Here is a 25,457-nt window from a genome sequence, read left to right as displayed (position 1 = left end):
CGAATCAGCCTCAACCACAGACAGTTCCCCTCCCACGGCGTGGGCCCTGGGCTCAGCCCTCTGGGTCTGCCGTCCTGATAGGGATCCCAGGATCTCGGGCAGCCCTGCGATGAGGGTACAGAGAGAGCCCTGGGGAGAGTGCGTGAGCCTCTCTGTCCAGCCTCGTCCCTGGAAGCCGGAGGGGAAGATGAGGGGCTAATCAAGTCCTCCGAGCCCCACACTCTCTCTTCTCTCAAAGGCAGAGAGCTTTCTCAAACGGAGCAAAGCAATTTCTTTGCCAAGAGAGCTTTCATGTTCACCTTCAGAACAGCATTTCTGCTCTGCAGAGAGCCAAAAAGAGGAGCACCTTCCCTGAAAGAAAATAAATAAGGAGAGAGAAAGTATCTAGGGCCCCAATTTTCCCCCAATAGGATCTGAGTGCCTGGCACCTGGGATTCAGTGTCCCCCACCTCTCCCCCCACCCTCGGCCCCCCAAACAATGACGCAGGTGTGGGGAGGCTGCTGCAGAGGCCGACAACGTGGCGCGCTCCCTCTCTAGCACCCCCAGGAGAGACCCGGGTGCTGGAGAAGAAACGCCACCCCTTAGTTTCTGGGTTACGTGGGGGCCTTAGGAGCCGGCCTTGCCCGTGAGTAGCTCTCTTGATGTGAACACGTTCCACAGACCACCCACCCCCCTCCTAAGACTCTGCAGACTGCCGCTAAAATGCCAGTGTGATCAGACCGAATAAAAACCATTATGAGGGGCGCCTGGGGGGCTCAGTCAGTTGAGCGTCCGACTTCGGCTCGGGTCGTGATCTCACGGTTCGTGGGTTCGAGCCCCGCGTCGGGCTCCGTGCTGACAGCTCGGAGCCTGGAGCCTGCTTCGGATTCTGGGTCCCCCCTCTCTCTGCCCCTCCTCTGCTTGTGCTCTCTGTCTCTCGATAATAAACGTTAAAAAAAATTTTAAAAAACCATTATGAAAAAAATCCCAGTCGCCTGGACGTAATGTACCAGGAAGCCATCGAGTGCCCGAGGGGGACTCCAGGGAAGAGACACCATGTACTTTGGGAAAAGAGCAGCGAGGTAGGGGTGCGCTCCGTGAGCAGGGACCCGGGGTAAGGTTCTGGGGGACACAGCCAGTCCTCTGCCCAGTGCCCTCGGGGCTCTGTGCGCCCATCCACGGGCCTGCCCCAGCGGCTCGCGTCAGGGGTCTGCCTTCTACCAGTCCCGGGGAGCGGCAAGTGGCTCGGGGTGGCTTGGGCCCATCTCTGAGTCGGAGGGCACGTGTGAAAGCCCAGTCCCCTGGTCTCAGGTGGGGACAAATGCTGAGGTGAAGCTTATGTCCAGCGGCCCCATGGAATCAGAATGAAGGTAGCCTCCGTGGGACTCTGCCTGAGGTCCCACTCTCGTTTGGCTTTCGCCCCTTCCACGCCCCCACACCTCCACCACCCTCCTTACGAGCTTCCCCTGGGAGCACTTCCTCAATAAACTACTGGCACCCAAATCCTCCCCTCCAGGTGGGCTTCCACAGGACCCCCGCACCCCCCGCCACCAGGGAACGGGGCTCCCCCCATGAGGCAGGGGCCAGACAGTTCTAGATCCACTCTTCAGTTTTCACTTCCGGCCTCCTGTGGGACAAAGCTGGGAATTAGAGCTTAGAATCTAGAATAGTCCGCGCAGCTGGAGGAAAACGGCCCCTTCTGACACAGCAGCTTTGCTCACTTGTGGATTTAATCAGATTCATGGCTAAGGACTCGTCTGGTGCCGCTGCCTGACACGTGTGGGCAGAAGGGCTGGAAACGGCCGCTCCTTTTCTCCACAGTGATTAGTGTTATTTGCATAAATCTGCAGAGGCACTTACCACAAAGAAATAAAGTATCCACCTAAGCGGCGCACGAAAATCAGCATAATATCAACCAAAAGAGGAGATTAGAAAGGCAAGCGTCGCCAGAAATGTTAGCTTATCCATCTTCATTCTTCCCCTTTAACACTGTTTGCTGCTGCGTATATCGCATTTGCATAATTAAATCGCTGGGAGCCTGTGTTTTAATTTGGATGCCAAGTGTGTATTATTTCGACTGTGTAAAAAAATATTTGATGTCTGATTGAGTTTTTGATGCTCACTCTACAAATTACCAAAGACAGAGAAATAGTTTGGTTTTTCCATTCCCTTCCCCTCCCCCACCCCCCACCCCCGGCCCTGCTCCAACCTATTTGACCATGAAGAGTGTAGATATTACTAGAAGGTTATGGGTAGAAAAGTAAGGCCAAACTAGCGCACACAGATTTGGGCCTTGAAGGGGCCGTGGGGCGTAGGGGACGCGCCCCAGTCAGCCCACCCGTGTCCCCAGGGTCTTACTTTGGCTTTGCCACCAGTTTGCCGTGTGATGTTGGGTGGGGGCCATTTCTCTCTTTCTCGTTCAGTTCGAGAAATCTCTATGGATGTCTACTCTGGGCCAGTAAGGGACTAACGAGATCTACACTGTCCAATACGGTAGTGACTAGCCACATGGGGCTATTTAAGTATAAAACTAAATTAATTAAAATTACATAAAATTAACATTCAGTTCCTCAGCTCCACCAGACACGTTTGAAGAGCTCAGCAGCCACCTACAACGATGGTTACTCTATTGGACGGTACAGATCTACAACATTTCCAAGTGGAGAAAGTTCCACTGGACAGTGCTGAGCTAGATGGTCTCTAAGGGTCCCATCTTCGTCTCTAATGCGCTATGATTAAAATGATACAAAAATGAGCCCAAGTTCATACTGGGCTTTGCAGCGCAACGCTGAAGCTTCTGCCATTTTATGGGTGTTCCCCGGGAGGCCTTTACAGACTGGGTGGGGCTGAGGGGCAATCACAGGGGACAGAGGGACAGGTTTCTCCAAATTAGGGCCTCCCAGGAGGAGACAGGCATATGCACAAACAGTTCACTGGTGTGGGGGCTAAGAATGGTTCCTAATCTGAGTACAGGATCGGCCGCCTCAAATTTCCAAACGGAAGCCCGTCTGTTATGTCATCCCACTGCTGGGCGTAGCCCAGGCCGCCGTCACAACTGCTGTTCCGTCTGGATCGCGTTCTTCAGCACGTGAGTTAATTCTCCCACCAGTGCTGTAGTTACACCATCAAGGTGTTAACACAGGCAGGGCTATGTTTCAGCATAGGCAGCAAGAGAAGAACAGGAAGACTGAACTGGGGTTTACCTTACATGGCCAGCCCCTGGGACGGTGTGAGAGTTTATGTTATTTTTCAACAAATATTCACTTGGGTTTTGCCATGTGGCTTGAGTTGGCCTCACAGGGTAGAGATGTGTCCCATCTCCTTGATCTTGGGGCCTGAGCATGTGACTTGATTTGGCCAACGGGGCGTCAGTGGACGAGACACAGGCAGAAGCCTGGAATGTAGTCGCATGATCGGTTTGGACTTCTGTGCTTCACTAGCATGAAAGGACCCACTTCTGGCTGGTTCACTGGCTTTGAGGAGTGGAGCTGAGCTGGATCCACCCTGTGGGCGGGCCGAGCCTACCTGAGCCTAGCCTAGATCGGTGGAACCCAGAGAACCTGCAATCATATGACCAAGAAATAAATGCTTATTGGTGCAACGCGACGAAGCTCAGGGTGGTTTGTTATGTTATTACGTTATTGTGTTATGTTATTGTGGCAACAGCTGACTGTGACCCATGATGCGAGAAGGGAGGGCCAGGCTTGGTGTGGGGAAAGGACACGGTCTGAGGCTGTGATTTTGGGAAGTAACTGAGCTCTCCTGAGGAGCTGGTCTGGCAGCACCATATTAAGCACGGTGAAGACAGACCAGGTAAGTTATGACAACCACAGACCCACATGGACCGGCAGAAGCCTGCTCAGACCAGAACAGCAACTCAAAAAGGGAAACGTGGATGTTGAAACCACCTCTATCACTAGATTATAACTTTGCTTTCTTTATTTAAATGTTTGTTTATTTTGAGAGAGAAAGAGGGAGAAAGAAGGGGAGGGCCAGAGAGGGGGGAGAGAGAGAATCCCAAGCAGGCTGTCAATGCAGAGCCCAAGGCAGGGCTTGATCTCACGAATCGTGAGATCGTGACCTGAGCTGAAATCAAGAGTGGGACTCCTAACTGACTGAGCCACCCAGGCGCCCCCAGAGCTTTGGTTTCATGAAAGACCTACGTGCCCCAGCAACCCTCGTCAGGCATATTATTTGCCTCTGCTGCAAATCTGTTGTAACTGTAAGGGAAAGGGGAAGCTGAAACCAACCTCCTTCCTCAAAATCTTCGTTTTGTGATCACCAGAGACCCCTGGGCACAAAAGCACCGGCGTGTCGCAGTGTCTACTGTAGGACAGACCCACAAAGCCACACGGGAATGGCAGCCATGAGCTGGGACAAACGACACCACAGCCATCCTGCAGGCTCTGTGGGAGGAAACGCCGCTAAGTGGCCCCACGTCCCGCGAAGGATGATGTTTGTCTCTCAGAGGGTCAACACGGGCAACTAGACGAATGGCAGCAAGGTACTTGAGGGTTTGCTTATGCTCTTTTAGAAATGAAACAGACCCTGAAACCTCTGTAGAACTGTCTCCCACAGCAGAACGTTCCCTGAACTGTTCATAAACAAATTTTGCCATATTAAAAGCCAAACAAGCACAAAACTTTAGCTGATGTGCTTCACTTGGGTGATTCGGGGAGAAAACAAGTCTGAATATGGTTTGTGCTAAGATGATGGTTTCATAAAGTTTCTCTGCCCCCGTTTGAGGGCTGGGTCAGCGGTGAGTACGGAAGCGTATGGGGAGCGCACATTAATGAGCTGAGGGCCGAGAATCAAATTTCCCTACTTGAGCTGTCGTGCAAGGGGACAGGCTAATGCGCCCCGTCATATCCGAAATGCACAGCCACGGGCTCCTTCACAGCCATGGGCAAGCGTGCACAAGAGACAGGAAGAGGCCTGCCCGCCAAGCTGCTGGCCTTGCGCTACAATCGAATGCTTCCATGCCGCGTCTCTGTGGAGCCCGAGGTTTCTACTAGATTTCCCCTTGTCTACGTTGCAATCAAAGCTGATTTAGGGGCTCCTAATAATTAGGATGTTGCTACTGTTATTAGAGCTAACGTCATACAAGAAATACGCAAGCAGCCACTGCCTCATAAAGAGCCGAATGAACAAAAAAGTAAACCACCGAAGGGCTGTGGCCTTGTTTTAATGTGAATCCTCACAGGTTCCCATGGCATTGTAATCGTGCGGAACAGTGAATAAGCCTGTGTCACCGTGGAAGCTTCTCCTACAGCCTAACACTCATTAGCTTTTTCTTTCCCACCCCAGCCAGTGAGGAGACTCCTGGGGACAGAATGGGAGTGCGGAGCCACAGCAGGGCTGGTGTGCTCTTCTCTGGCCTTTTACGCAGCTCACAGGAAGGACAGCTACTCACCTGGACAGCACCTGGGGCATGTGATACTAGCCTTTGGTGTTTAAACACTTTAAAAAAGATAACGCCTGTTGATGCCCGAGTTCGTTAAGTTCGTGTAGATTTGCCTGTAGTGTTCTTTCCTCTCACAGCATCACAGCACTGTTGGGAGCAGGGCCAGCTCTGGGGAGAAGGCGAACCTTCTGGCCTCCAGCAACTCATCAGAACCACGCTAAAGCTGGAAGCCCCTCCACGTTCGGGCAAGAGGCAGGGCCCGTAGGAATCAAGGGGCAGTTTCCCTCCACGCTTCCCCGTGATTTGGGGCATGTAAGCCCAGAGATCTTCAGTGGCCCTACACAAAGCACAGATTAAAAAAAAATTTTTTTTTCAATGTTTATTCATTTTTGAATAAAAGACAGAGAGAGACAGAGCACAGGCAGGGGTGGGGCGGAGAGAGAGGGGGACACACAATCTGAAGCAGGCTCCGGGCTTTGAGCTGTCAGCACAGAGCCCGGCGCAGGGCTCGAACCCATGAACCGCGAGACTATGACCTGAGCCGAAGTCAGATGCTTAACCAACTGAGCCCCCCAGGCGCCCCGACAAAGCACAGGTCTTGATCCTCAAGAGGAAGCAAGGAGGGTCCTGTGGGCACCTGGGACTGCACACGGCAACCTTGGTGGCCAGCCTTCTACCCAGGGCCATCTCCTCACCCGACCTCCTGGGCCCACTAGCCTGAGATCTGTAAGGTCTCACCCATGCTCAGGAACTACCCTGTGGGGTCCGGGATGCTTGTGTGCACCACTATCATATGCCCTCTCACGCTGCATTTGTAATAATTTAGCACAAGTCTCTCTTCCCATCAGGCTTCGAGCTCCTTGTGGGCAAGGGGACTTTACTCAAACTTTACTTCCAGTGCCTGGCTCAATCCCCTGCAGGAATTCAATTCTTTCTCCTCCTCCTTCTTTCCCCTGTCCTTCCTCCCTCTGGATGTTTGGATGTCCTCTATGTGTGCTCTATGCACTCTGCCATAGACCATGCAGTCTACACGGAGGAACTAAACATAACAATGCCATGAAATGCTACAACGGGGTAGGCGTAAGATGTTACCCCACGCTAGTCGGAAAAGGCTGTCAGCTGAGACCTACAGAGAGAGCAGGGATGTGCCGTGGGAAGGAAGGGAGGACAGGAGGTGGGGCAGAGACGGAACACGGCTCCAGGTGGAGGGGACAGCTGGAAGGCAAGCAAAAGCACGGCCAGTGAGGGTAACTGTTGGTGGCCACAGTGGCCGCGGTGACAGCACAAAGAGAAGCTATGGAGACTCGCCCATGGGCTTAAGCCAGGCAGTCTGGTGCCTTCCCCAGAGGCTCTTTCCTGCCACCTCCTACATGACCCGCTGCTCTCTAGCAGACACATCATGACAGTCAGGATTTCATTTTACCTGCCTCTCCAAAGTTCCCAGTGTCGTATTCATGCCTCACAAGGAACGCTAGGCTTCTTCGTAAAGAGCATGAACCCTACCCTTTCCTGCACGTTGAGGTCCTTGGTTCTCTTTCTCTGCACAAGGTGAGCTCAGCAAACACTGGCTCTTTTCTTTCTCTTTTTATTCGAGAGAGAGAGAAAAAGAGAGAGAGTGTGCACGCAAGCAGGGGAGAGGGGCAGTGGGAGAGAGAGGGAATCTTAAGCAGGCTCCACGCTCGGCATGCAGCCCGACACGGGGCTAGATCCCACAACCCTGGGATCGTGACCTGAGCCACAACCAAGAGTCGGACGCTCAAATCGACTGAGCCACCCAGGTGCCCCTGGATGTTCATTTTCATGGTTGGTGACTTTTGTAACAACCACAAGATGAATAAGAAATATTCTTTCGTGTGTGCTGTGGAAAACAAATCTGAAGTAAAATAATTGAAAAACACGCCAGTAAGTAGAGCTCCTATATCCTTGAGTTCTCTTGTTCTAAAATAACTCATTTAAAAAACCATTTGCCAAGTAGTTTTAAGTATACATCATTGAACATGACAAAAGAATGCGAGCCAATCATCTGGATTTGAGGGCTCTGTCACATATAGACTCCTTGCTTTTTCTGATGAGCTTCCAACTTTTCTAATGGCTTAAAAATAACCTATAATACATGAGTCATTACTCAGGATTTATCTTCAAAGAACTCCAATTACAGAATTCAGTCACTAGAATCCCCCCCCTTTTAAACACAGGAACAAGTATTCAGGGAAAAAAAAATCACAGAGTTCACAAGTAAAGATTTCCATTTTTTTTTCTGAACAGGACAGGCATTAAATACAAACGCATCATTACGGCTCTGGGTTCAAAGGCACAGCGCATCGGCTTTAAGGTTCATCCCAGTAGGAGACTCAGTCCAAAGTCACACATGTGCTAAGTAGGCCTGTCATGTGTATATACTGCTTTCAAGTGTTTAGTACACAAGATGTCCTTTCGTTTTTGGGTGAATCATAAAATAAAGAATTCTTATGTTGACCATTTCCAGTACAGGGTTCCTAGTCCACAAACAGCTCGAAACACTGGAGGGAACACGCAAGATGGCTACTTCCCCAACTCTGAAAAATGAAGAGACGGCCGAGCTCCTTCCAGACCAGGCTCTGACTGATCTTGCCAACTCCATTGCTTCCCCTCCTCTCTTCCGTGCATTTAACACTCCATCTGAGATTGACTTTCTTTCTCTACACATGGTTCTTCGTTTCCTGCCTCCGTACTCTTGCTCATGCCATTCCTGCCTCTGGAATTCTCTTTCCTCCACATCTGTATGTCCAAATCATACACACGGATCACACGTGTGTCAAACTCATCTCAGACGCGACCTTATCTAAGAACCTTGCCCCGGTATGCAGAAAAAAGGAGACGTTCACCCCAGTGGGATCACTGGACCACGCATTGCTGGTTTGTGCCATCGACTCGGGGCTCATTAAGGGCAAAGTAAACTCCAGGTGACCCCTAGTGCATAGCTTGATTTAGAACAGCCATTAATACCTGCTCCCTACATGAGCAGTAAGGTATTAGGAAGCCATCAACAGGCGTATTTGCTGATTTAATGATAAGTTAAAGCAAATGGATGGGAGCACTGAATCTTAACCCCACTGAACCCCACTGAATCTTAACCACATACATGCATCCCTACGTTTACTGCAGCATTATTTACAATAGCCAAATACGGAAGCACCCAGTGTCCATTCCACTGAGAGATGAATGGATAAAGAAGAGGTGGACTTTTATGGACTATTACTCAGCCATATAAAAGCCATTTGCAAGAACATGGACAGATCTAGAGAATACACTGCTAAGCAAAACAAGTCAGAGAAGGACAAATACTATATGACGTCACTCATATGCAGAATTTAAGAAACAACACAAATGACAAAGGAAAAAAAAAAGGAGAGACAAACCAAGAAACAGTCTCTTATCTTCTGAGAACAAACGGACGGTTACCAGAGGGGACATGGGGGTGGCAGGATGGGCGAAACAGGTGGTGGGGATTAAGGGGTGCACGTGAGATTAGCACCAGGTGTTGTATGGGATTGTTGAATCACTAAATAGTACACCTGAAACTAATATTACTGTATGTTAACTATACTGGATTTAAAATGAAGAACTTATCGAGCCCCGCATTGGGCTCTGTGCTGACTGCTCAGAGCCTGGAGCCTGTTTCGGATTCTGTGTCTCCCTCTCTCTCTGACCCTCCCCCGTTCGCTCTGTCTCTGTGTCAAAAATAAATAAACGTTAAAAAAATAAAAATAATAAAAAAATAAAAATAAAATAAGATAAAATAAATAAAATAAAATAAAATAAAATAAAATAAAATAAAATAAAATAAAATAAAATAAAATGAAGAACTTAAGGGGCACTTGGGTGGCTCAGGTGGTTATGCGTCCAGCTCTTGATTTCGGCTCAGGTCATGAGCTCACAGTTCGTGAGTTTGAGACCTGAGTCAAGCTCTGTGCTGACAGAGTGGAGCCTGCTCGGGATTCTCTCTCTGTCTCTGTGCCCTTCCCCCGCTCGTGCGTGCACGTGCACTCTTCCTCAAAATAAATTCAAAAACTTAAAAAAAAAATAAAGAGCTTCATAAGAAAAGTAAATGCATGGAGACAAAGTGGGGGAAAAAAGGTCTCAGATGTGAAGAAAGCTTTGGCACAGCAGTAGTGTTCACAATTGAGCATTTTGGGGTCCCTAAATAACCCCAAGGTGAAAAGCTACCCATTTAGTGTGTCAGCCAAATGCCAGAGGGCTTGTGCAGGTGCCTTACTTACACTGTTTCATTTATTTCTCAAAGTAATTCTAGAACTGTTTTATGATCAACAAAAAATATCAATGAAAAATAAGTTATCAATTGTATTATTATCCCTGCTTTCCAGAGTAGGAATGGGGGGTCAGAGAGGCTAAGTGAGCTCAGAGAGGCCCAAACAGCTAAAATTCCTTCCGTCTCTATGTCCCATTTTTTATGCTGCTGCAAGAACACGATAAATCTAAGAGAAAGAACTAGAACTGCACACACACTCCAAGCCCCAGGAAAACCCGGGGAAATGTAAATGTGAAATCCTTTTGGAGCGCTGGTAGCTTTACAGTTTTTTGAAAAATCAAAAGAAGTCAACAGTCGCACCGGCACAACGCGTCGTACTTCTCAGAGAGCATCCACATCCACATCCACGAATCTGCTCACCTGTTAGGTTCTGCATACTCCCGATCAGTAAGGCATGGACAGGCAGGGTGCCCCTGTGCTTTGCCAGACAGCCCCAGAGTCCTGAGTTCTCCACTTCCACAAGATTCCAGAGAAGCGAATGCCTTCTGCAAGCCTACCCAGGACCAAGAGACCTGAGGAAGTGAAAACCTCACGAAGGTGTGATCCAAGGGGTTCATACTTCCTCGAATCGCTCTCCGACACAGGTCCCACCAGAGACTGGGCGGTGGAAATCCAGTCAAGGGCTGCAGTCCAGCACATCTAGAAGACCAGAGGGTCTCCAGGGCTAAGACCATAGTAATGGTCACATGAGATGGGAAGGCTGAGCCCCTACTGAATCCACACACCCCCGCACCCAACGTATCATTTATAGAGCTGAGTCTTCCCGTAATGACCAAAGTCCCCCTCCTTCCCTCCCTCCATATGTAGCATACCTCCTAGAAGGCAGCCACGGACCCTTGCGATTTGACCAGGGGCCAAAGAAGCACCTCCTGCACAATGTATGCTCGGCAACAGCAGATCTCTGGGGTTATCCTAAGGAAGCGTGATTATCTAGGTTCGCTGTTGACAGTTCGCCACCAAGTCCATTCCACGCGGGATGACCCGAGCCAGACTCCTCCACCTCTGGCCCCTGCATCTGAGTCCTGCTCAGAGGCCAACATGGAACTGCCCCATTCAGCAACACCCAGCGTTTCATGGGCGTACGGATGAGAGGGACAGGTAGGTGCAGTAACTGTAGCAATGCTAATACAATTACTACTGAGAGTAATAAGCAGCAGCAGAGGCTTCTCAAGTCCCGCCCCTCCTGTAGAACTGACTCTAGGAAAGGCCAGGTCAGGCTTCAGAAGGGCAAAACTGGAATCTTTTCCACCCTCACCCTATTCATCAAATATAAACATAAAACTGATGTTCCCATGAAGCTCTGGGCACACATATAAGGCACGTAGGTTTCTCCTCGGGAGGTGTCTCACTATGGAACGTGGCGCCCAGGGTTCCTCATTCCCACTTTCAATGCAACAGCATCATTTTTATGTCATTTTCTCCCCTCTGTAAAGTGAAGGAAACATCGCCATGGCACCACTCTCAAGGCCACACATGCCTTTGTGACACGTAAGATGTAGATTATTGTGTCCGTCTTGCCATTATTAATATGGGCATAAATCCCTTTGATATTTTGTGGGTATATTTCCAGGCACCCGGTAGACATCTTATAATTTAACACTACATTATGATAAACATGATTTGTGGAAGTCACTTCTTCACAAACACAGATCTTTTCCCACACTTCGTGCAGGCCTACTATCCGTCATATTTAGCATTCCCACATTTAACCTAAGAAGATAATAAAAGTGTAAGTTGAAGGAACCATTTTTTACCGTTCTCACTCGGCTGTCTCTGTCTCCCCTACGGAGAGGCAACACGTTCTGGATCTTTTGTTTTTGATTGTTTTTCTAGGGTTTTGTTCCAAGCCATGGGCCTGAGGAATGAAACTTATAGATCCCTTCTCCAGAAAAATACGCATGAGTAGAAACAAAGTTTTCTTATAACTGATTATAGGTCATTGGAGGTTTATTTCCTTACCATAAACACAATATGGAAATAACCTTTACAAAGAATGATGCATCTTTCACTTTTTTTACGTGCTTATTGAGCACATAAGCCAACAAGTGATCCCGCTTAAGAACAAACTTCAGGGGCACTTGGGTGGCTCAGCTGGTTGAGCATCGACTCTTGATTTCAGCTCAGGTCACAATCCCAGGGTTAGGATCGAGCTCTGCATCAGGCGCATCGAGAGTGAAGCCTGCTTAAGATATTCTCTCTCTCTCTCTCTCCTTTACTCCCTCCCTCTCCCACTCCCTCCCCACTCCTCCCCAGCTCGCTTGTGTGCTCGCTCTCTCACAAAAATAGAAAAAAATTAAAATTATATTACAAAAAAGAACAAACTTCAATTTAAAGGCTTTCTATGTTAGTTAGCTTCAGTAAGGAGCTAAAACTCCGGCAGTGGTGTTTGACAGCCAGGTGTGCAGGTGTGGGGGGCTTTTAACAGTATAACCAAAGCTAAGCTTGCATCAGCTAACTCCAGAATTGTCTTGTCTTCTTTGTGACGGATTCATGGCTCTTCACTAAGTCTTTCAAGAAGTATCCTTGCGTTTGGCAAGGTCCGCCTCGCTGGGGCTGCCTCAGTCGTCACAGAAAAGAGGCAGAAATCCAGATTTCCATTCTAAAGTCGGGGCGGGAAGAGCCCTCAGAGGTGTTGGCTGGTGTTGCCAGATGTGTGCCGATTTCCCCTTGCAGAGAAGTTAATGAGGCTTTGGCCTTCCGGGGCCACTCAGCCACAGGGGCCTCTTCCCCTAGCACCCTGGCAAGACATCTGCCTGCACCCTTCTCTTTCCGAACGGAAGTTCAGCCAGAGGCGCTCAGGATTTCTCAGGAGCTGTAGGACCCGGTCATGAACGACCTTCTTCGTTCGGGTGGCCCAAATCAAAACACAGCTTCCGCAAGTGTTCCGTGACCCACTCCTCCCTTTCGGCTCTTCTCAGATGCATTTCGCCCCACACAGGAGCACTGGGGACCGCCAACAGGCCAAGCCGCCCGAGTCGTCCTCTGGAAAGCCGGCAAACTCTGGGCGGTATATGGGCACTTTACACCCCACGTCACCATTAGACCAAAGCCTTCAGAAGCTGGTGAGTCAAGACCTCGGCCTTCCCAAAAGACAGCTTAGCTCGGTGGGAAACGCTTCCGCAGGATTGCCGGGGGGAAGGCCTGGTCTCAGGGTATGAGGAGGTACAGACTGATTCCCTTCCTTCTTCACAAAAGGGAGTCAAACCAGGAGCTCTTTGGTTGAAACAACACGTATCTGATGGACCAAGCTGTGGCCTGGTTTCTGGAAATACGCCAGGAACTCCATCCAGTTTCAGCTGATGAAAAGTGGCGTAAGCGCCAATGCCTCCAGGATGTGTTTGGAAACAGTTAGAAACGAGAAGCACTAGGCATTCTAGCGTAGTATCTGACAGGGCAGCGCTCCATTCTTTCTCTTCTTACTCCAGCTACAAGCTGCACACGCGCCCCTGCCCCCAGCGCCTCACCCTTCGCCACTGTTACAAGAGTAAGGGTGGCTGAGACATAAAGCTTTCCCTTTGAGACAAACCCAGGTTTCTGCCTTTTCAAATACAGCCATCTTCCCTACCACCAGGTCAGTCTCCACACGGGACAGGCACTCCTTTCAGTGCCTTGTGTCCAGTATCAGTCACCCAAGTGACTGCTTGGGTCATTCCCATCCACGGTGTAAAGGACCTGACCTTCTCGCCTTTCCGGGTCACCTTCTCGGATGTGCGTTCTCAAGAGGGTGATGCTGATCCCAAAGAGGTGGGGGCGGGACTAACTCTTGGATATTACAGTGAGTGACCTGTGGCTCTCCCAAGGACCACCAGATAAAGTCTGTGGTGTTAAAATTTTATAGGGAGAGGTAATGAGAAAAACAGATCTTAAAAGGTCCCCTTGGATGCACAATCATGATAAGGATAATAATAATAATAAAGATCGACAAACACTGCTCCAGTGTATTTGAAGAAGGGGGTTGTCTCTGGACTGTTATGCTATCTGGCTGTGGTCCTGCATTCTTTACTTGGCTGCAGGCATCTCTGCAAGGCTCCCGGTTACCACCTAGATGTGAGGACCAGCGACTCCTTCCCCATACATGCTCTAATTATCATTGTAGCCACCGAGGGACGGTGAGGGTCGCACCCCACACTGCTCGCCCTTCCTTTATCTTCAAGGCACCACTGACTCGGCTGTATTTGGAAGGGTTTAGACTGTTTCAGAAGGGCTCTGCCATTTAAAAAAGAAGACTCAAAACTCTATGTCAAGTTTTGGTGTTCCTCTAGAGGGCTTCACCAGTCCCGCTGCTGGGGTCCCTTTTAACCACTGCTTTCCCTGCCACCTCCATATTTCCGGGGCCCCTCTGTTTCAAGTATAAGCTCATTCTCCCCATGCCCTCGTCCCAGGGTCAGGACCCTCTGACCGCCAAGAAGAAGTCCAAAACAGTTAACACCCTAGTAACTTCCCCTTCCCCGGCAGAAGAGCTTAGCAACTCTTGGTTTAACCTCCTCCTGTAGACTAGGCTCCCAGCCACATCTCTGCAGAGCCCAAAACCCAAACAGGAAGCACGGAGGCATGGAGGAAGGCAGATGACTCAAGGGACCTAACCTAAGGTACTAGTTAACAGGGAAATGTGTGAGTCTTTGAGGTCAGACAAGGGCAACCCACAAGAAAGTAGGGCACATGCATTTTCAAATCTCGAGAACAATAGATCAATAGCATCTTCCACCCACTGGGTGTCAGAATGGTGCTCATGGAACTAGGAATCTGCCTCCTGCCCTGCTTTCTCAGGCTTTTAACTCTGCTGGACTTGTTTTCAATGCCGGCAGTATATGGCAACCTTCCTCTTTGGGCTTAGGAATCAAAGAAACAACTTGACTTTGACCTCTCCCAGGGATACTGCCTCCTGCTTACTCTGTGAAATTCTAAGCTTGGTGTTCATTGCTCCTGGGCCTTCCTCTCTTAGAGCCCTCTCTGGACATCAAGTTCCCACTGATCAGGACAAGCTGGGCTTGCTCCACTAAGCAATGACCTACCTCATTGAGTACAGAGCAGATAATGTTCACTCAAAGGGCTGGGGAAATAGGCACACATTTGTACTGATGTATTGGATGAACAATTTGGTGTAGACTGGACAGACGTGAGGTCAATAATAACAAGAGCAAACCAAGGAGAGGCCGTGTTACAACTTTCCAACTTCCTTCCTTCCATAGGTTAACCTACTACATTAGTTAAAAGGATGCTAGATGAAGTAACAGTCCCCCACCACTCCCTCCACCGAAATCTCAGGGGCCTAGAAGTTTACCTTTGTCTCCTTTGACAGTTCAGCACAAGCTTCAAAGGGGCCCTATTACCTGCTGCCTCAGACACACGTGCTCCTTCTGTCTTGTGGCTCCACTGTCCAGCTGGCAGATGGACAAGGAGAGAGCGGAAAAGGTACTTCTGCCTGAGGAACCTCAACCCAGAAGCTCACCTACATGTGTCCCTGCACCTGGCTAGAACCTGACTGTAAGGGATGCTGGGATATGCAGTCCAGTGTGGGCACCATGCTCGTGGTCCCTCCTTCTCCCATTAGTCCGTGGCGGCTGAGCAGAGGCCGCGCTGGAATCGTGATTTCATAGGGAGGGCCTTATGCGACCACGAGGACTCGTCTCCTTTCACTAAAAGGCTTCAGTGACTTGGCAGGGGCTTCTCACTTCCTGAGCATTACTGGCCACCATCTTCATAAAGTGCATCCATTATGAACCAAGCCTCTTTGGCTTGTTCAGAGATTCCCATGGAGAATGGTTTTCAACTCTCCGTTTCAGCTATCTCATCCTAGACCACATTTACAGGTACTTTTCATTTCTGTGGAAGTTTCTGACTTCACCTTCTAATCACAAACACTGTGTGAAAACATGCCTCTTGCACATTAGGATTGGGAGCTCTCTGAGGTCAAGATACGATACGGTAAGTATTCTTTATTGTACTTGCTGCTTTTAAGTTAGGAACCAGGCAAAAGTTTGACAGAGGCCAGCTTATACAAGGGTCTTAGAAGCTCAGGAAATGAGGGCCCTGCTCTGAGGTGTATCTGCCAGCCACCAAAGCAACTGTGTTCACTAAAGAACTATAAGTTCTTTTCCAACAGGCACACGTAATTGTCGACAAGAACTACTGTGCAGTCTTCTCCAGGTGAACACTCGCCCTCTATTTCACCGCGGAAATCCAGAATGGCCTGCGGACCCCGCTTTTACCTTGTGGATCCCCCTTCCCCAGTGATCGGGGTCACTGTCTTTCCCTTCCCCCAGTACATGTATCAAGACACTGAGGTGTTCCTAGTGTGGTCTTCATTCTGGAAGGAATCGCTCTCAGCAGCTAGAAAACTCTTATTTTCCAACCAACTGTGCTCAGGGCAAAAACCTCACCTTTCCAAGAGCGCCCTCCTAGTAACGAGAGCTTGTTCCCCCAAAGAGAGATCTCCAGTGGTGGAATTTTAGAAACCGATGAAGACTTTCAGCGAGGACAGAGATACTCTGAGGTGGAAAGGCATTCCTAGTACTCTACAATCACCCCGAGAAATGGTGGCTTTTGGTCTACCCACATCTCAGACTCACCCTGGGAGGAGGGATTCAATGCTATAGGTTGAATCCCAACCTCTAAAGCCAATGCCCTTGGGCTCAGCAAAAGCTCTGCAGAACCTAACTTCTGCTTACAGCTCATTAATGCACCCATCCTGGACTCAGTGATGTGTTTTAGCGTCGTCGTCTCTATGGATACAATTTGAATGGAGTTTTGGGGGTAGAAAGTCTTCAGGGCAGTATTCATAATCAATCAGCACTTCCTTATTGTAAGAGAGCTGATTGTCAAGATTGTTGTTTGGGAGAAATATTGTCGGAGGTCTCAAATCAAACTGTATAATCAGCACTTGTGTTTTATGCAAATGGAAGACACAGTCTTATGCTGCATCAGAGAAGCTAATCATCCCGGCACCATCGCTCAGAGAAAGCATCTGCCATCTGAAATTTAGAACAATAATTCACAGTCCATGGAACAGCGCGTCACCACAGATTAGACTTGTTATAAATTTATAATGATTTCATATAAAAACATTACACTTTAATAGTTTCAAGAAATGACAGGGTAGGCCTGGTATAAATGTTTAACTAGCACTGCCTCATATTCACACTTTGTTTATTTCATCACTGGGTATGCTAAAATGAAACAGCGAGCTTAAAAATGTCCTCAAATTCAAAACAGAAGACTTAGGGACAGATTCTCTATGCAAACCAGATTGCTAGCCCCAAGGATATCCCACAGCCACTTTTAGATAAACACTTGGATAGTTCACTTGGCAATCAAGTAATTTTCCTTCACAGGTAATTTCAATTGTTTATCATTCTTACCTTGGTGAGATAAAAAATAGGTCATGGCCCTCATCACTGAATGTCTGTTCATATTTGAGGGCCACGATGGAGGGGCCCCATCCCCCTGTGTTCTACGTGCCCAACTGCTCATTGGCTCTACTGTGACTTTCCATGTTTTTCCATAAAGGAAAGAGCATCACTCAAAGAATATCAGGTCCTATGAATAGGAGATTGAGATGTGACAGTGACTGGGATGTGTCAGACACACAGACGAGGCCTGAAGCTGCCTGGCAGGAACACATTTGATTTGTTATCGTCAGATGTGTACTGTCTAGTGTCCTGTCTCTCGCTTGTTCTTTTTTCTCTGAATTTTCAGTGATTCTGACCATTCTTTTCTGATATGATCACTCACAGAGGTCTGAGGATATGGTGGTATTCTAAATCATAACATCAGAAACTATACCCTTTAAAACCCCACTATGTATTGATTGTAGACTAACCAGACTCAAAACTCCCTGCCATTCAAGCCTGTGCGAAAGGGCAGCTGTGGGACAGCGTGTGTCGTAGGATTCCCTTTCTCTGGGATTGTTCATTTTCTCAATCATTTCTGTAACGCTTGAATTGTTATGACTAAATGTCATATGTTACCTGTACAATCAGAAAATAAAAATAAAGATTTAATTTCGCTAGCTAAGGGGGGGCGGGCGGGGAAAACATTCCTCGGGTCTAGGCGGTCCACAAGGAAGACAGGATGGGGGTGGAAGGTAAGGTGTAAGCAGGCAAAGCCCATGAGAGCCAGGGGCCTGGGGAGCGGGTTCGAGCGGCGGGGGCAAGTCCTGGGTAGGAGCCACGGCCGGGGGAGCAGGAGCTAAGAGAAGGGGGCAGCTGGGAAGTGGGGTGCAAGGCAGAATGAGGCCTAACAGTTCAGGCAGCAGGTGGAAAATGCCCCCTCCCCATCCTTGGGGAGGCGCAATGCTGAGGGATGAGCTGAGAAGACTCAGCCAAGCAGGGAGAGAAAAGACAGGAACGGCAAAAGGTCTGATCGTGAGCAGCACGCAGGGATCTGAGGTGCAAGCGACCAACAGAATCTAAGCCCCTCCTACTTCTCAGACACTCTCTGCAACCATGGGGACGGGGTGCCGGACCCTAGGGAATAGAGATTCCTTTATTTGGAGGTTAGCGGAAATGGTGACCCCCAAAGCCTGAAATATGTGAGGACGTTTGGGAAAACCTCTGATCTGCCTAGGAACCTACAGAGCAGATGGTGAAATTTCTCGTTTACTGGCCAAGGTTTCCCAGTGCAGAGCAGAAACTCAGACTTACACCTGAAATGGGAAGCTTCCTCCCCGTGAACGCGATCTTGGAAGGAAAAAGCAGCAGCTTGCAGCCATCTCCAAGAATGTGTCGGTGCTGTGGGGGGCACATCCTGCCCCCCGAGTGCTGGAGCACTGAGCTGGCAGGAAGGCCATACATAGCCGCCCGGGTGCGTGGGAGCCAGTGAGATGAAATTACTGACTGCATTCGGTCCACTTCCCTCACTGCCAGCTCCTCTGGGTGGGACAGTAAGATCCCACAGCTACATAAGCGGGGCAGAGAGCTCCTGAGACTAGAGACTGGCCTGTGTTTGCTCATCACTCTGCCCAAGGCCCGGCACCGAGCCGGGCACAAAGTAGGGCTCAGCACGTCTCCCGTAGGCAGACACAAATCGGCAATAGATCTGCTGCCTGGCCAGCCAACACTTCACCTACTCTCCCTTCGGCTGTCTCCCCAACAGGACACAAGGGTTTGATGAGTGACACTTGATTCAGACTACTGTGGCAGGTGTCACGGCAGATCCAAAGATAAACGAAAACAACGGCACTAACGCAAAGACAGTGCCTGCCACGGGTTGGGCACCGTTCTGCTTTTGCAGAAGTAACTCGTCCGATCCTCCCGATCGCCCTATACTAGGAGACAACTATTAGAATTCCATTTTACAGAGGAGGGCCCTGGGGCACAGACAGGTTGAGTAACCTAAGGTCACAGTTCTGGTAAGGAGAGCCGGGTTTTAATCCCAGCTCTTCGGGCTCCAGAGCCCATGCTCTGTTCACCATTATGCACAGAGCATCTTGCATGTTCTCTAGCCACAGAGCACTTGTGGGCAAACACACCCTGCAGGAGTGGGCTCTACAGGACAGCTGGGGACTTCAGTCCATCCAGTGGGGAGCAGGCCCCAAAACCATTCATGTATTTAAACAAATCATATATGCCCAGTACAAGTCCAGGTGCTATGGAGACAGAAATGATGCTAAAAGCGGACAGATTCCTCGTCCTCACAAGTGTTTGCATCCTAGTGAGGAAGAGATACGATAGAAAATAAGTCAACAGGCAAAACACCACAACGAGGAGTGTAATGAAGAGAAAGGAAGCAGGTCAGTAGGCAGAGGCAGGGAAAGGGAGCCTCGTTCAGGGAGGCTCGCAAGGAAGGCCTCTCTGTCCTAGTCACACTTGAGTAAAGACCTGAAAGAAGGGGGTGGAGCTTTGTGGGCGTGGGGAGGAATCTCCTAGAAAGAGGGTACAGCACAGACACGGGATTTGAGGTCCAAACATGCCCGGAAAGTCTGAGGAGTGGGACGTGTGTCTGGACTGACGTAAGCGAGAAGAAAAGCAGTAGGACAGATGATGAGATGGGCTGGGGTGGAGGCCCTCTTGCTACAGCCTTGTGGATTCTGCTCTGAGAAGGACAGCAATGATCTCACTTCAGGTCTAAAGGGATTACCCTGGCTGCCATGTTGAGAACAGACTGTGAGGCAGGGTGGGGACCGGGAAGTCTGAGGAAGGATGGTCAGCCACGTGCTGGTATGGAGCAGGCCGGATGCCATTAGACGACAGTTCAGGGGCTTGGAGGAGCAAATACGGAGGTGCCAGGAGAGGCACCCTGAGGAGCATATGTAGGTGGAACAGGACAATGTGGTGTCCTGGGAGTCCAGGGAGGAGAGAGTGTCGCAGAGGTGAGAGCCACCGCTGTGCCACTCGGTGAGGTCAGATGAAAGGCAGGCTAGGGACGGGCGGGTCACCAGGTGCTTCAAAAGGACACCTGATGGGAGTGGAAGCCTCGCCAGCTGGGTCCCAAGGGGTTTTGTTGGGAGAGGGAACAGAGAAATGGGGCAGCTAGGCAGGAATGCAGGTCAAGAGAAGTTGTTTTCTCCTTTGTAAAGGTGGGTGATGTAACAGCATGCTGTGCTCTGAAAGGAAGGACCCAGCTAAGGGGACCGTGACGATGTAGGGGAGAGAAAGGAGAAATGTCAGAGCAACATCCTCAAGCAAGAGGGAAGACACGGGTCTGGGGCAGGAGCGGAGGGCCTGGCCCCCCAAGGAAGCAGAGGGCAGGAGGTGAGTGGCACAGACACAGGGAGGTGGCCAGTTGGGGCAGGAGCTCGAGGCAGTTAAATCCTGACGGCCCCTATTTCCTTAGAGGAATATGAAGGAAAGTCATGAGCTGAGAGAGAAGACGGGGGAAAGGGATGGGTTTGGATGCCTTTTAAAAGATTTTAAACAGAAAACAGTGAACTTAGACTTGTTTGAGAGACAACTGATTCGATGAGATAAAATTCAGGAAAAATATGCAAAATGACAGAAGTGTTCATGTCGTATCTTGCCGTTTGCCAAGTGCTCTCTAACACAAACTTCTCTCTTTCCGGGGTCAGGACTGACACGGGCCATTCCCTGCGGAGGTAAAAGACTGAATCCACCAGAACGGGCTGCACATCCTCCATAAAACCGCTGATAAGCTCGAAAGCTCTACTGTTGAAAATGCACCATTATTTGGGCATTATTTTATATCACAACATTTACTGTAAGTTTTTATAACCTAGCGTGACTCACTAGGACACTTTTTCAAAGCAGCACCTTATTGGGTGTGGTTACATGAGTGTGTATTATTTTGTTCGCTGCACATTTCTGGGAACGTGTAATGTTCATCATGCTAATAAAATGCACACCCTTACTCAAATTTTGGTATAATGGATGTGCGTTAAGTGCGAGTTTCTGCCGTAAAATCTTTAAAGACAGATTCTAGGGGCGCCTGGGTGGCTCAGTCGGTTAAGTGTCCGACTTCGGCTCAGGTCATGATCAGGTTTGTGAGTTCGAGCCCCGCGTCAGGCCCTGTGCTGACCGTTTGGAGCCTGGAACCTGCTTTGGATTCTGGGTCTCCTTCTCTCTCCGCCCCTCCCCAACTTGTGCTCTGTCTCTCTATGTCTCTCAAAAAATAAATAAACGTAAAGATAGATTCTAACACCTTGGTGTTGTTTCTTAGGAAGGTGGCTGTTTTGTGGATTTACGTCATGATGAAGTAAGGACTTCAGGAACACTTGTAAGGCGACAACAACGAAATAATCGAAGAAGCCTACGCTTGGTGGTCTGCATTCATGATATCACACGGGTCACTGAATATTCAGAAAGGAGTTCGTAACAGTCAAGCCAAGACTAATTTGTGTTTAGAAGAGTTCTGCTGATAAGCAGGTCTTACAGCAGTCTAGTTTCCTGGGACACCTTTAATTAGATGCCTCCATTAACCAGGATAAGCCACTTCTCAGCTGTATCACACAGCAGAGGGTTAAGAAAGATGGCTGGGGCTAGCAAACCCATTTTGGGCGTGACATGAAAACTGGCACAGACGTGTGGATTGACCAACACGAGAAGTGCAAACCCTAACAGTACTGCCCACGTGTATACAGAAAGTGCCTAGGTGTGACGACACCAAATTATTTCCGGATTTTTGTTGTTGTTGTTGAGAAAGGACAATTTGAAGGGAAAAGATAGAATTTATAATTGAATTAGAGATTCACACATTTGGGCTACTGAAAGCACAGTTCAGTTAGGAACATTCAAATGTGCAACACATTTGTAAAAGTAGACCCTGGAAGATTTTGCCGATTCTTCCTTTTTCCCAGTTTTTAAATTTTTTTTTATTTTTTATTTTTTATTTTTTAAATTTTTTTTTCAACGTTTATTTATTTTTGGGACAGAGAGAGACAGAGCATGAACGGGGGAGGGGCAGAGAGAGAGGGGGAGACACAGAATCGGAAACAGGCTCCAGGCTCTGAGCCATCAGCCCAGAGCCCGACGCGGGGCTTGAACTCCCGGACCGCGAGATCGTGACCTGAGCCGAAGTCGGACGCTTAACCGACTGCGCCACCCAGGCGCCCCATTCCCATTTTTTTTTTAAAAAATTGGGATAAAATACACAAAAAATGTACCATCTTAACCATTTTAGGTGCACGATTTCCTCCTTAATTGGGGTCAATAGGATACGACGTATACTATTCATGATGACGATGGTTAAAGAAGGTAAGGTAAAATAATACGTGGGTTCAAATCTCAGACCTACCACTTACTCATCTGGCCCCCCATGCATGCCTCAGTGTCCTCAACTGGGAAAAATGGGGACATTAATATCTGCCCCCATAGGGCTGCTCTAATATTGTCCAGGTCAATGACTCACCTTGGTGGCCAGCCCAGAGAAAGCACTCCTCAACACATGTTGGCATTTATATCATCATGAAGAGACTGGTCACAATTGCAACTTTGAGGAACACTGCTTCCCAGTCATTAGAGTCACCTCTGATCGGCTGTCATCTGACGAACGGTTGGCGACAATGACTGGAATTCTCTGCACTTAGCGGCAGAGAACATTCCAGGTTCACGATGGCTCAGAAGCTCAGGAGATCCAGGCACCCTACCCCGCATGCACTGTTCCTGGGAAGTTTTTGTGTGGTAGCATATGCTCCAGCCGTGGCCCTGACGTGCCGTCTGGCCACCCTCCTGCCTTCGGAGTGGTTGAGGAGGCAGTAAGCCTGTGCACCACCACACTGCGGACTCTCTGAGCCATGCTGCCCATCCTCACGATGCCCCGGGGCCACTGATGAGGCTCAGACTACAGGCTCCAGCTCTCGGTGGCCATGCAATTAAGCCTAACAAGGAGCAAGGAGCTCTTGGGGAGGCACGCGGAGATGCCCACAGTAATTGGCAACAGGCCTCCGGTTCCCCAGGGGCTAAGGATTCTGTGTTGGCAGCAGAGAAGGGCCAAGGGAGGGTCAAGACCTTGAAGGAGGCCAGCTGGGATCACCTGGCTTCATGCATAAGTCATGAGCAGCTCTGTTGACGGCTCCCAGCGCCCCTGAGCGAGACACGGCGAGGCCAATCCCTGGTTGGGGGAAACAGACAACAGAGGCGTTGTCTGTGCCGTGAGACTGCTGCTGGCCCGGGGTTGCTTTGCCACATCTGATTGTGACTGCAATAAAACTGACTTCAGAGCTCTGGGCCCTTGCAGAAGCGAGCAGTAAAACTATATGCATTATGCAGTGTGCGTTCCAGTTCGGCCGTCACTGACGCCCTCAGCAGAAGGTGTGCATCACAGACAGGAAGGATGTGTGTTCTCAAACAGCAGCAGCAACGTTAACTGAGAAAATCAGCAAGATGAAAGTCTACAGCCTGGCAGGGACAGATACCGGGTCCTGGGTATTTGTGAAGATGCTCGCCGTTTCCTGGGCACCCGCATGTATGTCTCTTATTGATGGCTTTGTCTGTGCCATGATAGACCATGTACTGCCCTATGATAAAGCCCTTGGCGTAACTAATCTCCTGTAATCCTTACAGAAGGGCTCCACCAGGTATGTACTCAGATTTGAGACATTACATGACTTGTCCAAGGACACACAGCAGGTAAGGGACAGAGAGGACTGAACCTGCCTATCTATGTCCAAGTGTCTTCTCCCAATCCAGTCACTAGTGACAACTAAAAGGGCTCACTCAATGCTCCTCTCCCCATCTCCACTGCCTGGCCTCTGCCCCCGAACTGATCGATCGGCAACAATGCTGGCTTCTTGCCCTCCACCGGACCCTGAGCTGGGCCCTTTGTCCATGTTACTGCATTATTAATGCATCAGTAGGTGGATTTTATCTTTTCAGCAGATAAGAAAACTCTTGTGCTTTCTGGTAGCCCGTTTCACGGGTTTATTTAATCAATATTCTCTCCCTGGTATTTCTCTTCTAGCGCTGTTCAAAATTCCTCCCCTTGTGAATTCCTTACTCATTAAACTAGCTTTTAGAAACAGAATCCATAAACAGTTATGTCAACTTTGAATGTTATGATCATGTTCAAATGTGAGAAAAATGAGAAATAAGAAAAAAAAGCTTACCAAAAGTAGGTGTTAGCAGAAATAAATGGACAGACACAAATTAGGGTCCCAGGCGTCTTCCTTGAAAACACAGCTGGAAGTGTACGGAACTCGCTCGAGAGAGACTGGATTCTGAAAAGGGAACCTCGCAGACCCGCATCTTTTGTGCGGCGTCAGTAACCACCCACTCTGGGTTTTCAGGCGCAGCCTCTCTAGAGTGGTGTTTTTCTTTACTGTTTTCTTTTTTGAGGAGTTTATTCAAAGAGTGTGCACACGAACCACCCGGGGGACCATGCTGATATGCGGATTCTGATTCTGCATTTCACATGCACCACCGCGTCCTAAAGCTGCTGCGGGTCTGGGACCACATTTTGAGTGGCAAGGGGCTGGAAGTCCTGTTAGCTCAGGACACCATCAAACTAGCCCTGGGTGAGAACACGCCATTTCAGCATGTTTCACTACACTCGGGATTCAGAACCCAGAGGTGCTTTTTGCTGGATAATCTCAACATCTGGTCTAGAAATCTAGCTGTCCTTACTGGGGTGTGTCATGGGCGAGCACCTCTTCATGTCACAGTAAACAGTAACACTTGCCTCATTTAAGAGACAGAAGAAAGGAATAAATTTGACAATACACGGCACCGGCCCTCACGACCTTGAACTCTGAGCCTATGAAAGTTCGATGAAGCAAATTCAAAATACTCTCAAAGAGCCTGACAGTCTTCCCGTCCTGATGCTTTTACAATTATGTGAGCAAAACATAATATGTACTTGGGAAAGAAGACAACTAAGTAGCTTGAAGCCTAGAAATTAACATAATATAGGAATAAAAATGACGATGGGGATGTTGACGATAATGATAAGAGTTACCATTTCTATGGTATGTTCCATGCTCAGCGTGCTGCTTACACTATCTCAGTCGTCACAATGTTATGATAGAAACATTATTTCTACTTTTTATAATAGAAAACGGAGATCAGCGAAGATAAATTGCTCATCCAATTTTTACCAGATAAAAGTGACACTTGAATCCAAGGCTGCCCAAACCCCCAAGCCTCTTCACCATTCTGCTGACTGAACCCTCTTCCAATGGAAATGCAGAATAAGCACCTTGTCAAAGTTCAGACTTCAGCCACCTCAGTGTAAAGAACACTACATCCCAAAGCTACCTCAAATAAAGACGTCTTAAAAATAAGATTAGGACAACTGATATTCTTGATTGAAGACACGAAGTGGTTTAAATCAAATGATCCATATTGCAAAGCGAATCATTCAGGAACCATCTGGAT

At 48.9% G+C, this 25,457-nt stretch overlaps 1 protein-coding gene and 1 long non-coding RNA gene across 15 annotated transcripts in view; one reads left to right on the top strand and one right to left on the bottom strand.

Moving 5' to 3' along the window:
• Positions 1-25,457, bottom strand: part of ULK4 (unc-51 like kinase 4) — a 577,159-nt gene that overhangs the window by 77,124 nt on the left and 474,578 nt on the right. The window contains exon 36 of one of the 14 annotated variants that reach the window (XM_045037800.1): positions 4,725-5,721. The exons of the other annotated variants lie outside the window; for them this stretch is intronic. Within the exon in view, the coding sequence (XP_044893735.1) occupies positions 5,713-5,721 (9 nt within the window). The 3' untranslated portion in view covers positions 4,725-5,712. Of the gene's footprint in view, positions 1-4,724; positions 5,722-25,457 lie in introns of those variants that run through there. 14 annotated transcript variants of the gene reach the window in all.
• Positions 3,653-4,622, top strand: LOC109491577. Its single transcript, XR_002145047.3, has 2 exons — positions 3,653-3,793; positions 4,266-4,622. It is a non-coding gene; the product is annotated as an uncharacterized LOC109491577 (long non-coding RNA).

This window comes from Felis catus, chromosome C2, assembly GCF_018350175.1.
Source record: "Felis catus isolate Fca126 chromosome C2, F.catus_Fca126_mat1.0, whole genome shotgun sequence".
In the NCBI taxonomy this organism is placed as follows: Eukaryota; Metazoa; Chordata; class Mammalia; order Carnivora; family Felidae; genus Felis; species Felis catus.
The sequence above is the reverse complement of the archived record's forward strand: the minus strand, read 5'-3'. Positions and strand labels throughout refer to the sequence as shown.